The 15,441-nt window shown below is 39.0% G+C and overlaps 1 protein-coding gene across 1 annotated transcript; it reads left to right on the top strand.

The window, feature by feature from the left end:
- The first annotated feature begins 127 nt into the window (after positions 1-127).
- Positions 128-15,356, top strand: LOC134184057 (centrosomal protein of 290 kDa-like). The gene is made up of 34 exons (XM_062651660.1): positions 128-212; positions 365-442; positions 504-653; positions 887-958; positions 1,018-1,083; positions 1,142-1,195; positions 2,229-2,282; positions 2,347-2,436; positions 2,491-2,604; positions 3,003-3,161; positions 3,900-3,956; positions 4,299-8,126; positions 8,191-8,235; positions 9,051-9,293; positions 9,349-9,474; positions 9,850-9,915; positions 9,980-10,051; positions 10,109-10,216; positions 10,281-10,400; positions 11,000-11,304; positions 11,362-11,530; positions 11,585-11,668; positions 11,725-11,799; positions 11,862-11,921; positions 11,984-12,049; positions 12,292-12,453; positions 12,511-12,624; positions 12,717-12,800; positions 13,581-13,670; positions 13,738-13,830; positions 14,571-14,644; positions 14,704-14,785; positions 14,842-14,916; positions 14,979-15,356. Exons 2-34 carry the CDS (start codon positions 404-406, stop codon positions 15,150-15,152), a joined length of 7,170 nt encoding a protein of 2,389 aa, XP_062507644.1. The 5' UTR covers positions 128-212; positions 365-403; the 3' UTR covers positions 15,153-15,356.
- The last annotated feature ends 85 nt before the right edge of the window (positions 15,357-15,441 follow it).

Below are 15,441 nucleotides of genomic sequence, written 5' to 3'. Positions count from 1 at the left end.
AAAAGAATTGAAACTTGAGTGTTGCCTGCATGTTTTACGTTTGTACCGCACGTTAAGGTTATACGGGACAACGTGAATTGAGAAAGCGCGTATCTATCCCGTATGCTAGGTAGATGGCGTCGGAGACTTTACGTCGAATTCTATCCGTTGACTTGGGAATTCTGCAGCGTGATGCTTTACAAGCACATGAAATATTTCATCTACTTGATAAGGTAAGTTATCACATTTTCAGCTGCTGTTGATGGCTTAATTAATCAATTTTTGTATTGATTTTCTTGTTTTGTCTCTCTTGTCTTGACTCTTTTCTATTGACTCTCTTCTATTGACTCTCTTCTATTGACTCTCTTGCATGCGTCGTCTGCAGCTTCGTCTCGATGCTGATACAGCTGTAGACTCAGAGTCAATGAGACGGTTGTTTGATGTCACCCAAGCAGTTCTGAGGGTTAGTAACGAGAAAGCTGTTTTTGTTTATTTTCAATGATGAAGCGAAAGTGTTGTGGTAGGTGAAGGATAGCGAAGTAACTACTGCTTACGAGGAGCTGGAGAGAATGGAGAGGGAAGGAGGAGCAGTGAAAGGAGACAAGAGGCAGAACGACGAAGTAGCAAGACTGAAAGAGACAGTGAAGCGGCAAGAACAACTACTACGAGAAAAGGTCACTTCTCTTTCTTTGTAAGACAAACTGCATGGCACACAGGCTGAATTGTGATGGAGGGTAGTCATTCAGTTATCAGTTATCGTGACATATACAGATTAATTAGTATTACAACATGCTTAAACTTTTTAGTGCTGACTGCCAAGAGTAGACAACAAATATCTCTAATGAATTATAATTATTTTGATTAAGAATCGACTGTCTGTTGATCTGTTCAAACTGTTGTGGTCCAGGCCTCAGGTAGTATCAGGCGTGATGTTCAAATTGCCCAAGAAGAGACAGAGATTTGGAGACGCCGATATGAGGTCTTGTGTATTTGTATGATTCCCATCAGTGTGCCAAGTAAGAACTATGATGTTTCTAGACGATGGAACGTGAGTTGAGAGAAGTTGAGTCAAACAGCAACAGAACAAAGAGAGACAATGAAAGGGTTTGCATATTTCAAACTAGGAGACAAAATTATGTGAAAGTAAACTTGGTGATCTTAGATGAGTGAAGAAATGCATAGGCTACAAGAACGAATTAAGTACTTGGAGAACGAGGTCATTGGAATCTGTCTGTGTTATGTATATTGTATGATTGCATTTTATGAATTAGTGGATGTAAGCAAAGCATTTGGCTTGTAGATTCAGCAAACTGTTGTGCACGAAGTTTAAATCTATTTACTATATTTCAAGGTTGTACATGATTTCATAGATGTTTGATCTCAAATTAGGTTGTAACAGAAGCCTTGTTTGTGTGACGGAGTTGGTTAGGACTAGACAGTAATCGCAGGTCTGTAGAGTCTAATGGTAATTATATGCAGACAATGTCACATGTGTTGGGCAGGATGGAAAACAGGATTTCAATGCGAACGCTAAGAGTGTTTGCATATCATTGCACATCTTTAGTGCTATAGGTCCTTGATTCTTGTATATTCATAATTGCTATATGTGGTATTCAGTTTGCCTTTTGAATTAATTACGTCATAAAGTCACTTTTAGCCATTCTGAACATTATTTACAGCCTTCAATGAACCTTCCACACTCAAAGGATTTTGTTTTCTTGTTGTCTGATAAGCTTGATAGGAAGCTGCAGTTAGAGAGAAGAGTGAAGTTAGAGTCACATTACAATGAAGTTTTTAAAATTGGCAAAGCAGTCTATTTAATTAAATGGGAAACAATTTATTGCATCTTAATCGCACAAGTTTGCCTTTACAATACCTTGTTGCTTCTTTTGTTTTTCTTCTTGTCATCTCTGCTTTTTCATGGTAACATGCAGTTGTAAATGGTTTCGTACAGGGTCAATCATATGATTCTGTGTTCTTCTTGCATGATTATGTTTTAGGCTGAATTTGTAACAAATGTGATATGTTGCATGGTTGTGCTATAACTGCTGGAGTCAGTCCTAGCAGGACATTAAGGCACATATGGATAGCCAAACTTAAGGATGCAGAAATGCACAAGGGATGTATGGTGTGTTCAAAATTGAGTTGTATAATCAGTTGTTTACAATTGTAATGTGTTGTCATGTGTAACGTTGGAGTAGATGGTGTGAAGGTTGATAATGCAGTAACCAACTTTTACTGTTGTGTAGAATAAACAGTTTCATACTGATGTCAGTGATTATCAACGGCAGCTACAGAGTCAGGTGATAGGATAATTTGATTTCAATTTATGTGATGATTAGCAGTTTGAAATTCTTTACTGAATAGAGAGAGAGTCTCTTACAACAAAGAGATAGCGAAGGTGCACACACAAGAGACAAAGATTTAAGACTCAAGCAGTACAGAGATATGTTGGATGTGAGACTTATGATGGAGTGCTGCTTGTATGATGACGTGCTTTGTGTATTTTAGGAGTTGGAAGCAGCAAACTCAGACTTGCAACAGCAGACAATCGATTTGCAACAGAAGCTATCTTTGGCAACTAATGATATAAATGAGACGACAGACCAACTGGAAAGAATGAAGGTAAAATAGAAATTGGAATTACGAGCTTTCTATAAATTCACTCACACAAACTGAGTTGTCTACACCCCTTTATTCAAGATCTTTCCTCAGTAGATGCAATGAAAGAGAATGAGTTTGATTAACATTTGCTGAAGTTATGGTCTTTCCAGAGCAGTTATGATGAAGTGATCTTACAAAGAGAGATTAACATCGATAATTTTATATTTGAACAGTTTTAATATTTATGAATGTGATGTACTAATTTTAGTTGGCATTTCTTGGCTGCAATTGTTGCTGCCATTGCTTCTCAGATACATGAAGTTCAAAGCCAATATTCACTGAGTTCATCATGAATTAAATATTTATATCTCACTTTTTCACATTGTTTCTCTTGTGTAATTTTAATGCATGATATGTAGGCTGTTGTTTCTGAAAGTGAAGAGGAAAATGTTCATTTGTTGAAAGAGAAACAGTCACTTGAAGCGAAACTTAAAGATGTCACAGAACAGCAAGAACTGCAAACTGTCAGCGATGAGCAAGTGTTGGCTGTCGTGGAACAGAAAGCTCAGGAGTGGCAGGTAATTATGCCATTTAGGTGTATTTGTCAAGGTTTACACACACACACACACACACACACACACACACACACACACACACACACACACACACACACACACACACACACACACCTTCTTTCCTTTTCCTGTATTGCTTCCGTCTAAACAGACACACTACTCCTTCAGTGGGGACAAAGACGAAGTCACAAAAAAGTTTTCCCATGCATATCGATGCATTTGTGGATGGCATAGCCTCCTTTGCTTCGAAAGTACTTCTTACAGGTCTGGCATTCAATGGCTCCTTTTTGCTCATGTATAGGTTTTTCTCTTTCAGCAATGCATTTGTGTCTCTTCAAGTCATTAATGTGTCTGAAACCTCTGAGACATTCAGGACAGACAACAGTTTGTAAATCAACATTGCCAGATGACACTTGACTAGACTCCAGGCATGGTAATGGTCTTTCCAGGCATATCTTGATTTATTTGCTAAGTCATACCAACAGCTTTCTGGAATGTTCAGATCATTTAGGTCTTACCTAATTATGTCTTTCCAGCATTTCTTAGGGCCACCTTGTGGACGTTTTTGTGATAACCATCCAAATAAGCACATCTTGGGAATTCGATGGTTGTTCATTTGATCCAAATGCCCTGACCATTGCATAGGTCGTCGTATAAGTTTGATGATTATAGTGTCAGGATCTCCCCATCTTTGTCTTATTGTTTTATTTGAGATATGATTTTCCCGCTGTGTTGTGATAGAGATTCCAAGACACAACCGAAGACATCTATTATGAAAAGAGTTCAATTTCTGAAGATGTTTCTTCAAAAGGGTCCACGATTCAGAGCCATATAATAGTGTAGAGAGCACACAAGCATCATATACTTTGCGTTTTGTCAATGTAGTCAGATTTTTATCCTCGAACACAGCTTTATGTAAAGCTCCGAATGTCTTGGATGCTTTCGTAATTTTCAATCTATGTTCAAGTCTGATTTTCTGAAGCTTCAATTGTGGATCCAAGATCTGTGAAATCACACACACACACACACACACACACACACACACACACACACACGCACACACACACACACACACACACACACACACACACACACACACACACACACATGCGTACAGCTCATTTTGTCATTCTTGGTTAGGCTGTATTAGCTGCTAAAGATGAAGAATTGGAAAGGTGTCAGCATCAGCTTGCTGAGTATCAACAGATTGAATCTGCAGCTCGACTAGATCAGGACAGAGCCTCTGTTGTTCAGTTAACAAGAGCTCTCAGAGAGAAAGACAACCAAGTGGAGACATTGGAAGGGCAGCTGCAGTTGGCATCTAATGATATTAATCGGCTTAGTGACGACATCAGGATTGAAAGGAACAGAAGCAATGAAGATGGTAGAGTGAAACAGTTACAGAGTGAGTTGCAACAATTGGAGAAGGAGCTAAATGAAGCAAAACTGGCTTGTAATGATGAGAAGGAACGTAGAGACAATGCAGAAAGAAATGTGAGCGATAAAGATAGAGAATTGGCCGAGTTGTCTAATAGAATGAGTGAATACGAACAAAATCATTATGGTTTGTCTAATGCAGTGCAAGAGATCAAGGAATGGAGGACAAGAGCTGCTGTAAGAGACAGCAATATCAACACTCTGACAAGCCAAGTGAATGAATTAGAAAGTCAGTTGAATGAACTTCATGATGAGAATGATGCATTGCGACAAAAATTTGGAATTGAGCTTGATCAGTCAGTTGATTTGTCTCAGTATCGATACAGACGCAATGTGGAGGTGGAGCAACAGAAGGCAGTTAATCGAGTGTTAAAGAAAGAAATCGAAAGGCTGGAAGAAGAACGACAGAAAATGAAAAGCCAGCTCATCAAACAAGCTATGCATCGAGGAGAACGAGCCGTCCAATTGGGTCTAAATACTGAGGACCTTGTGACAGTAGAAGAGTTGGCAGCAGTCTCTGGTTCGAAGGAGTGGGGAGAAAGTGAATGGAGGATGGAGAAGAGACGGCTGGAAAGTGAAATGAGTGAAATGAGAATGAAAGTTGCAGATGGAGAAAAGCAGATCGAAGCTATTCACAACAAGATGGCCACCTTGAATTTGCAACTTGTGGATGCACGAGAGAAAAACAAAAATATGTTTGTTGCATTCCAGGAGCTCAGTGAAATGATTAAGGTGACTAATAAACAATCAAGTAGTGGCAATTTGCCTCAGATTATCGAATGTCCATCTCTTGATTCTCTGCTTTCAATGTTCAATCTATTAACAGATCCATCCAGTAGTGGGATGAAAGTACAGTGGACTGCCCAAGTAGAACATATGTCGGGAAGAAATGAAGAACTAAGGAGTCAATTGGTGTCTTGTCGAGAGGAAACATCGCAAGCCATTAAAGAAAATCAAAGACTACAAGTAGAACTGGACACAGTTACAAGAGAGAACAAAGTATTAAGGGCAGCAGGTTCAGCAGCCGCTGTTTTGCAACCACTGTCTTTACCTTCTCAGGTACCCAGCACTCACACTGAATTGGTAGGGAGTTTAAATGAACAGTTGATAGCTGTGTTGCACTCTCTGTCAATGAAAGAAGAGCTGTCATGTCTAATGGAAAACGAACTAGAAGCAATGAAGAGAAAATTTAGTGTTGTAGTACATCAACAAGGCATTCTTTATCAACAGTATTGTGAGAAAGTGGAGGAAGCTACTGAAAACGTAAAGAAATTGCAAACTGAGAAGACAAAGCTTGAAGAACTGCGCCAACAAGACAGCATTAAACTAAGTGAATTGCAGAGGTTAGCAGACTCGTTGTCATCTACACCAGATGATCAAAGCAAAAGACTCAGAGAAGCAACTCGAAAGCTTACTATACTGAAGTTGAATAAGAAAGCACTAACTCGACATCTTGCTGCAACGCAAGAAAATGAGGAGTCATTGAGAATTGAGAACAAGAAGCTTAAAGCAGACATGATAACTTTAGAAACATCAATCACTGAACGTCTAGGGTTTTTGCAGAGGTACAAAGAAAAAGCTCAGTTCCAACTGTCTGTCTTACAGACTACTCTCAGGGACAGTGTTCCTCGACATGAAGTAGAACTGACAAATAGACAATATGTTGAACTGATGGAGAAATACAGAGACTTGCTGCAGAAAGAAAGTTTGTTGGTTGAAAGAGACAGAGAAATGGAGAAGATGAGAGTGGAAATTGATCAAACACGCAACGAGAGTCAGCAATTGAAGAGTGAGCTTCAAGGAGAAAAAGAACGAGCAAGAACTGCTGAGCAAGCCTTGCAGCGTGTCACTGCCAATACCGACAGCAAGTCAGATAGAACAGAGGATGAGGCTTCATATGCTCAACAACTGGCTATTTTAGAGATGAAGGAATTGAATGAACAACAGAAAGCTGAACACGCTGTCAAACAACTGGAATTGCTGAAGCAACACATTAATCAGTTAGAACAAAGAAATGGACAGCTGGAAGACAAATTTAGTGAGCTGGCACGTGTTAATTTGCATTGCCAAAGAAGTGAACAAATGCTGAGAGAAGAACTATCTCATGCTGTCACTCAAGCTCAACATGAATCAGTTGTAGAATCACTTAAAAACGCAAGAGAAACACTTCTTACACAGAAACTGGAAATAAATGAATTAAAAGAAGTAAGTGAGGTGGCAGCACATCAGAATAGAGCTTTAGAGGCATTGCAGCAATCTCAAGAAAAGGAACTTTTCAGTTTGAGAAACCAACTGAGAGATGGTCAGAGTCAGAGTGATGAGAAAGCTGTCATTGGAAAGCTTCATAGACATATTGTTCAACTTCAGGTGAGTGAAAGTACGGCTGTAAGGAAATTAGAGGCTGCACAAACTAGAGTATTAAAACTAGAGGCTGCACTACTCCGATTGGATCAACAATGTGTTGAGAAAGATGAAGAAATCTATAGAAGCAAGCTAATGGCACGAAATAGAGTAAATCGGCTCCTGAACACAATACAAGAGCTTAGGAAGAGATTTAGTGGAGCATTGCCAATAGCAGAGCAGGAGAGGTTTGCCAACACTGTCAGAAAATTGGAAGAGAGTAGAGTAATGGCTGAGAAGGAAAGAAAGGCGGCACAGAAGGAGAAAATGGCAGCTGATGACAGACTAGCAGAGATCAAAGTAAAAGAGCAAGATTTGAATGAGTTGGTTGATGCACTGAAATCAGGGCAGGGATCAGCACGAGTAGTTGAATGGCATGATAAAATGAGTGAAATGAGATTAGACAATTTGCAGCTGAAGAGAGCTGTAGACAGGCAACAAGAGAGGATAAAACAAGTTGAGGACATGTTGGTAAAGCGAGAAGAAACTATTAGTGATCTGCAGGAGCGCTTGTCATGTGCATTAAGGGACCAGGAAGAGAGGGATCTACAGTGGGAAGAACGAGAAAGTGCACTAGAAAAGATGGTAGAAAAGCTTAACCAGCAGCAAGAAGACATGGCAAATGCAGCTATTGAGGTGGAGCGAGCATCTAATTCACTGCCTGATCCTACACTACCATTAGCTAATCAATTGGAACATGCTGTTAGTAAGCTGAAAGAGTATGCCAAGCTGAAGGTAAAGAACAAACAGGAAATGGACGAGTTGAAACAAAAGTCACAAGAATTACAAGAACAGATAAATGAGGGCACAGGCGTTTTGTTACAGAAAGATAAGATTATTACTGAATTGCGACTTAGAGTATCAGGACAGCCACCAACTTCTCTTGTAGAAACAGCAGAGGATAAGTCAATGAAGAAGGCCTTGACAGCTGCTCAAGACACCATATCTGATCTTCAGTCCTTGGTCAATCAGAAAGAAACTGCTTTAGCAAAGTATCAATCTATTTTGGAACAAACGAGGCAAGATGCAAAACGTCAGGCAGACATTCATGAATCAGAGGTCTTTCAACTTCACCAGAAGATTCATATGAATTCTGAAGACAATTTTGGAAAGCTGAAACAGGCAGCTCTGGTAAAGAGTAGTATATAATTGTGTATGGAATGATGTGACAATTTGTTAATGGCATATTTTTCAGGATGCAGCTTGTATTCCTCAGCCAGTTCTACCGACAGACAAACAAGTATGCGCCTTGCGTTGCCTGTTGCACTGTTTGTGAAGCACTTGTTATATACTTGATTTTATGGAATAGTAAATGTTGGTTAAATTACATTGGTTTTTTTGCACTGTGTTTTAACTATTATGAAGCTAAACTAATTCACTTAAAGCATTTCAAGCTTAAATTTTCAAGAAGAAAGAAACTGAGATATTTCAGCATGTTTCAAGGTGTAACGCTAATCAGTTTTGGTAGAGAAGACTATCTTTGCAGTGTCTAACACTAATCAGAAGTAAAACAACATGAAAGGGAGCAGGAGACACATTTGTGTATATGGTTAGCGTGTAATGTAACACATGATGCTTAACGTTAAACATAGTTTACCTAACTACTGACTAGTTAGCAAGAGCTGTTTCGGGTTAGAATGAAATAAGGGTTAGTGCAAGTGGAAACATGAAACTTATGTAACATTAGTTAAGAAATTAGACAAGGTTAGATCACTAGTGGAAAACACAATTTCTTAAATTTTCTGTGTTTACGGTAAGTTTTGAGAAGTTTTATATAACTGTATGATATTTTATTAAATATTTTGATGCAGTCTTTATGGCTGCTAAACTCTTGTAAGAAACCTAATGAAAATATTTTGCATTCAAATACAACTCTATGCGTTGTTTAAGTTTCTTGTTTATTAATGCATCTGTCAGGTTGTCTTCCAGTTGTTTGCAGATGTTAAACTTGGTAGTTTGAAGTTCTTTACAATAATCAAGTATTCTGTTACACAATACACTTGCACTGTATTACGTATCATAATTGTCTGATATTTTTGTATTGCTTTTTTATAGCTGGCTCGCTTGTCTGAGCTGGAAGAGCTGCTTGCTGAACAAGATAATGTCAACTCAGCTTTGTCTGAAAAGCTGAGAAAATCTAAACAAGAGACGTCATCTGTGAAAAGTGAAATGGACCAACTATTGACTGCAGTGCAAGGTGAGAAGGCCTCTTTAGAAGAATCACTGAGTACCCAGATAAAGCGCCTTGTTGATGAGAAAGAACAACTGGAAAAGAGACTAAAGGAACACAGTGACGAGGTGACACAATGCGATGGGATACTGTGTTTATTGATTAACTGATATTTGCGCATAGCTGTCAATTCTGAAAGGAGAGCTGTCAGCTGCACAAGAAGCAGCAACACAAGCACCTTCTAGAACTTTACGAACTCTAGTGGAACAGCTAAGGAACCAACTGGCCTTAAAGGAAAAGCAAAACAAGGTGTTGATGATTGATTGATATAATTAACAGAAAGGGTCCTTTATTGGTCTTGTGAATTGTATAAATAATAAATATAAGAATAATAGATAACAATTATTGATGATTGTAATAACAGTAGAAACTTGATGAAAAGAGTCTATTATAGGTCAGAAATGCCGTTTGTCATACAGAATTTTAGAGCATGTTCTGTGAATGAACACTGTGCTACCAAAGTTTTTGACTACATCTCAAAAATTTTAGTGTCTGTCTGTCTGTCTGTCTGTGTCTGTCTGTCTGTCTGCTTGCTTGTTTGCCTTGCTTTTCCAATTATTAGCTTAAGAATATTTTACTTATTGTGTGAGGTTACAAGGAAATATGCATTTGACTGTTGTTTAGTCTTTGAGTCAGGCACTCTTGCAGCTAAGGGCTGATCTTGTGGCAACTGCCCAACACAGTGCTGAGGTTTACATTTAACAAAGGTACAGAGTTTAATAGTTATACAACTGCATTTATTTTACACATGTAGACAAGAGCTAATGAAGTTCTGGAAAGCATTAACATTCAACAGGTGATTGATACTCAAACAAGTGAACTACAAGTAAGTAATAGAAGCAATTATATTGCGTTTGTATTTTAAGTATGAGTTAATGTTTAGCAACGAATACAAGAGCTGCAGACAAGACTTGATAAACTTCGAACAGAATTAAAACAGGGGAAGGACTCTGAATCTTCACTCAGCTGTCGAGTTGAAAGTTTGCTTGAGGTGAATGATGATACAGACAATACTGGGAATTTGAATTATATTACTTAATTACTTGCAATTGCAGCAAATCAAACGAAAAGATAACACAATAGAGAAATTGACCCGTGAAGTAAGCAGACTTCAGCAGTTCAGCAACCAACTACATGCAAGAGAACATAGCTTGATGAAAGAAGACACTCAAATGGTAAACAGACTATGCTTGTGCTTATAGAATTTGTCAACTTTTCATCAATGTCTTAAGTCTTTAGTGATATTGTGTTCAGGCATGTCATATTGTAAAACAAATTGTCTTGATGTATTTATTATCTTTTTTTTTGTTTTCTGTGAAGTGAAGTGGCCGTCAGTCACTTTGACTGGTAATGCCTATTGTTGTGATTGAGTACAGTGATAGTACAGTACCCACAGGTTTTGTTAATTTGGATGTTGCAGTCCAAGCTACTAAACTTGCAAAGAGAATGGAGCTACAAATATCCTACAATACTAGTGATTTCCAAGATTGTCACATTGGTCATCAGCTCAACATCAGAAGAGCTGGTTAAATGCATTTTCTGTAAGGACTTGAGGATTATAAGTACCCAGTGTGAAGACAAATATAAACAGTGTCCTACTGGAGGGGACAGTGAGATTGGAAATTGTAAAGATACATGGTACACTTTATGCTTAACAAATGTTTCTTGCATCTGTGCTTGCATATAATCTGCAGAGATACAACACAATTATTTTGGCCTGTTTGAGATTGTGTCATCAATTTATTACTTACAACTAGTTAGTACTTTATTTTAGATGTCTGCAGGCAAACATTCATCTTCTGAGACTGAAAAATTAAGGAATCAAATCAAGCTCCTTAAGTCAAAACTTGACAAACAAGACCAGCTGTTGAAGGAACACAAAGAGAGCATGGAAAAATCATCATGTGTAATGGCTTCTCGTAGTGGGCCATCAAAAAGTCAGGAGGAGGTAATTCGATGGGATGAGAACAAGAAATGGCAAAAAAGAGTAGAATCTTTGAAGACCAAAGTTTCAGACAAAACGAGAGAGTGTGAATCGTTAGCCAAACAGGTAACTGCTTTGAAGGACACCATAACACGGTATGGACTTTACTTGGGCTTGTATGTTTATGTATTGGATGATACTTTACGTTTTAGTTTGGAACGAGATCGTTCTTTGTCACAGACTCAAACAACTCATAGTACAGAAGCAACAGAGCAACATTCGTGGAAAACACAGCAGCTGAAAACTGAGATCTTCCATTTGACAGAACAAGTTGCTTCCTTGCAACACCAATTGAAAATGGGACCGCAGGTTGAGACAGAGGTTTGCAGCACTTTATTCTGGTTAGTGTGTATCGTTGTAAAGTGTCTTGTCTAGTATTTGCAAACTACTAACCAACAGCTGATCAACACTGTTCATGCTCTTGAATCTCAGCTTAAGGAGATGTCAGGTGACGGTGAAGTGAGTGATGTGAATGAAATAATAAGGTTGACATTAGAGTGTTGTGTTGCATATAGTCAACTAGTATTCAGTTTAATGCATTACACAAACACCAGCAAGAACTAGAAGACAAAGTTTTGGTGCTGGAGAAGGTTCAGTGGTTTATAGTGATGGGCCTGTTTAGCACACTAACATCATTTATTTTGTTTTGTAGGACAACATCCAGCTGCAGCTAGAACTAGAAAATGCACATGCCACGGTTCCTCGACTGCAGGTGAAGTATCTTCAAGATTGTACAACAACTCAGTTATCAGGTTTATCATCATGTTTCTGTAGAGTCGTGTAGCTGATCTGGAGCAGTATTTCAGTCATTTAGCTGCTGAGACCAGCTCTAGTCACCAGGTAAGCAATTGTTTATAAGATATGAAGTCTGTCTGTCTGTCTGTCTGTCTGTCTGTCTGTCTGTCTGTCTGTCTGTCTGTCTGTCCGTCTGTCTGTCTGTCTGTCTGTCTGTGTGTGTGTGTGTGTGTGTGTGTGTGTGTGTGTGTGTGTGTGTGTGTGTGTGTGTGTGTGTGTGTGTGTACATGTGCTTGTATGCTGTTTCCACATGCATGTATACTGTTTTATTGAGTTACATTGTTCAGTCCACCAGTGGAAGAAATCGCATCAGTGAGCTTGAGAATGTCGTGGCTGCTTTGAAGCGAGTTGTTGAGAAGCAGCAGAGTGAAAATGAGAGCTTGCGAAGGTCTCGTCCATCAAGCAAGTACAGTCAAAGCTCACTTGCATCAGAAAACAAAAAACTTAAAGTGAGTCAAATTATTCAGGTTTTCCATCAGGCGTCGCATCTATTCTCTGAATTGTAGGAAGAACTACGAGTGCTGAAGACTAGCAGCACCAAGGATGGTGGCAGTACTCGTCTTTTTAATTCATCAAAACTGATTGCAGAAAATGATCGGTTGAGGCAAGAGCTGAAACAAGTGAGTAGTAAGGTTGCAGATATTGAATAGTCGTAGTATACAATATTGTATACTGTACTGCAAGCATGTGTAATGCTATACATGTGTGCAAGGAAATTGAGAGAGCTGAGAAACTTGATATAAACAAAGCGAAGTTAGAGGTGACTACTAGACAGTTGAAGAAACAGCTGGATGAGGTTAGTAGCAGAGAATGCTATACAAAGTCTCAAGTGCTATGCTGTAGTGTGATTAGTATAATGTATTAATCCATGCTTGATTAACCATCATGTTGTTGACAATAGTAAAGGCCATACTCAATTAGTAAACGTTAAATTACTATGTGGTGTCTGTATTGAGCGTTGGCGAATGGTCGTTGCCATGCCAATGCTTGTGCACAAAGACCAACTTATTCAAGTAGTTTCCAACTTCTGTGGATGTGTCGGCAACATGTAGTAACTCAGAACTACATACATGTACAGTGCTCTCCCCAGGATATTTTGGCAGAGCGGGCCGCTCTGCCTTATTCTAAGCAATTAAGCTTTTAGGTAAAGTAGTTCATCCAGATGCCAAGACTTGAGGATCTCAAGTAAGCTTATTAAATTAATTAACTAAGAAAGCGGGTGGCATCTAATTGTGCAGAACGCTAACACTTTACACCCACGCATGCAGCCCTTAACTAACCATGCTTTCACAGGTGGTGTTCGTGTGCAAGTTGGTATTTAACTGCCATTGGGCGTGGCATTGGGTAACGCCCACTTCATGGAGTATTCCGCTCTGCCTTCTAGGATTTCTGGGGAGAACACTGATGTAGAACTGCTATGCAGGAATGCAGTATGTGCAGTATGTATTTGATTACCATTACTTATTTGCTTTGAACAGGCTGCATTCTTATAACATTTTATCTTATGGACAGTGCCTACTGAATGTTATGAACAACTAACAGGTATTCTGATTAAGTCTATTTGATTGTTGTTCAGCTGCACAAGGAAAAGTCTTTAACTGATCAAGAACCACATTTCAAGATAGCAGAAAAGCTGCGAATGCTGCAAGCAGAATTAGAGAGAAAGGTAGAGTTAGTTGATATTTTCTTGTTTTCACTGTTACCGAGGTTTTTCAATTAATCATTTAATTAAGAATGGAATGTTACAAGAGGTGAAAAGACACGTTCGCACTGCTGCAGAACGAGAGAAGGAATGGGTGAAAAAGCAAGCAGAGCTAGAAGAACAGGTAGGTTGGATGTGGGAAAACTCGTTTTTAGATATGTAGCATGCATGCATGCATGCAAGAAGTGTGTGTGTGTGTGTGTGTGTGTGTGTGTGTGTGTGTGTGTGTGTGTGTGTGTGTGTGTGTGTGTGTGTGTGTGTGATTGTGTGGTGCTGTAGCTCAATTGGTTAGAGTGCATTTGGAGAATGAAACATCCGGGACCTTGCAGGGTTGTAGGTTCAACTCGCAGTGGATGGCGAGCTATGGCATAATTTCCTTAAGCAAGAAACTTACACACAATTGACTCAGGAGTATAAATGAGTACCTGGTCATTGACTGGGATGGACATGACCGCTGGCTTGGCAGTAACATCATGCAGCAGACAGGTACTTGTGGGCCTTGGTGTCCAGTCCCAGAGCTGTGCCATAGTCAGCATCTGGATGACTCCGGCCAAGCTCCATTTTTAGCTTTCATTCTAGGCTATTTTATACAATAATGTAAATTTTGGACAGAATGGAAAATTAGACATGGAGTCAACACAGCTATGCTCAAAGTACATGTACATGTTTACACTCCACTGATAGAATTAACTCTAGTACATGTATCAAATACATGAGGAAGGAACCATGACAAAGAACCTACAGAGCAATTGGGCAGCATTGCACCAATGATTGGTAAAACTGTACACTCTAGCAATAAAGAAGTAGGGCGTTATGATATCATGTGTATTGGAAATAACATTGACAAGATAAACTGATGCTCAGGTATCTCTATTGCAACGTTTCTCAGAGGGGGGTGTTTCACTTACACAACTTTCTCAACAGCTAGCGGCTGCAAGGTAAATCCTCTCATAACATTGCCGGTGAACCCCTTGTTTTGTGCTCTTTCATACTTCAGACAGCAAGTGGCAAGCTATGAGGAGGAACGTTTAAATTTGATAACCGAAATGGCTCAACTCAAACAGCGGAACAAATCTCCAGTTAATGGCAAAAAATTATTTCTAAAAAACTTCCTGAACTATAACCTTGTTTGCAGTTGACAATGACTGAAAATGAACAGTTGAGTGAATTACAAGCTGAACGAGACAGACTAAGAGATGAAAACCAACAGGTGAGGAGGAGATCATCTTCAAACACTTGAGTTGTACATAGAGATGCTTATGTACTGTATAGTTGCGAGAAGAGCTCAAGCCGTTTGATCCAGCTTTCTTTGAAGAAATTGAAGATCTCAAGTTTCACTGCAAACAAGCAGTTGAAAAGAATGCCCACTACGAAGAACAACTTGCCATTCTATCTCGGCAATTTGGAATTGCCATTGACATTCCTCGTCACACTGACACAGTTTAGTGACAATAATCATTAGACACATTGACTGTAAAAAGTGCAAGTAGAACGGTTCTATGATATTGTTATACACTTGCTTACTATACATGGAATTAGTGTACACTTGGTAACATTTGGTGCTAGACTTGTCACAGTTTTGATATATTAATTAAAAGGCATTCTAGATATCGATGTTCTAGATTACTGAGCTAAAAAAACTCTGAAATTTCTTATCGCCTGCGCGTTCGTAATAAAAAATATCGTCCTGGTTTATGTCTGTTTTTCCCTGAATAAATAAAACAGCTATCTATCT

This window comes from Corticium candelabrum, chromosome 9, assembly GCF_963422355.1.
Source record: "Corticium candelabrum chromosome 9, ooCorCand1.1, whole genome shotgun sequence".
Lineage (NCBI taxonomy): Eukaryota > Metazoa > Porifera > Homoscleromorpha > Homosclerophorida > Plakinidae > Corticium > Corticium candelabrum.
Note: the sequence above shows the minus strand (reverse complement) of the source record. Positions and strands in the feature narration are given on the sequence as shown.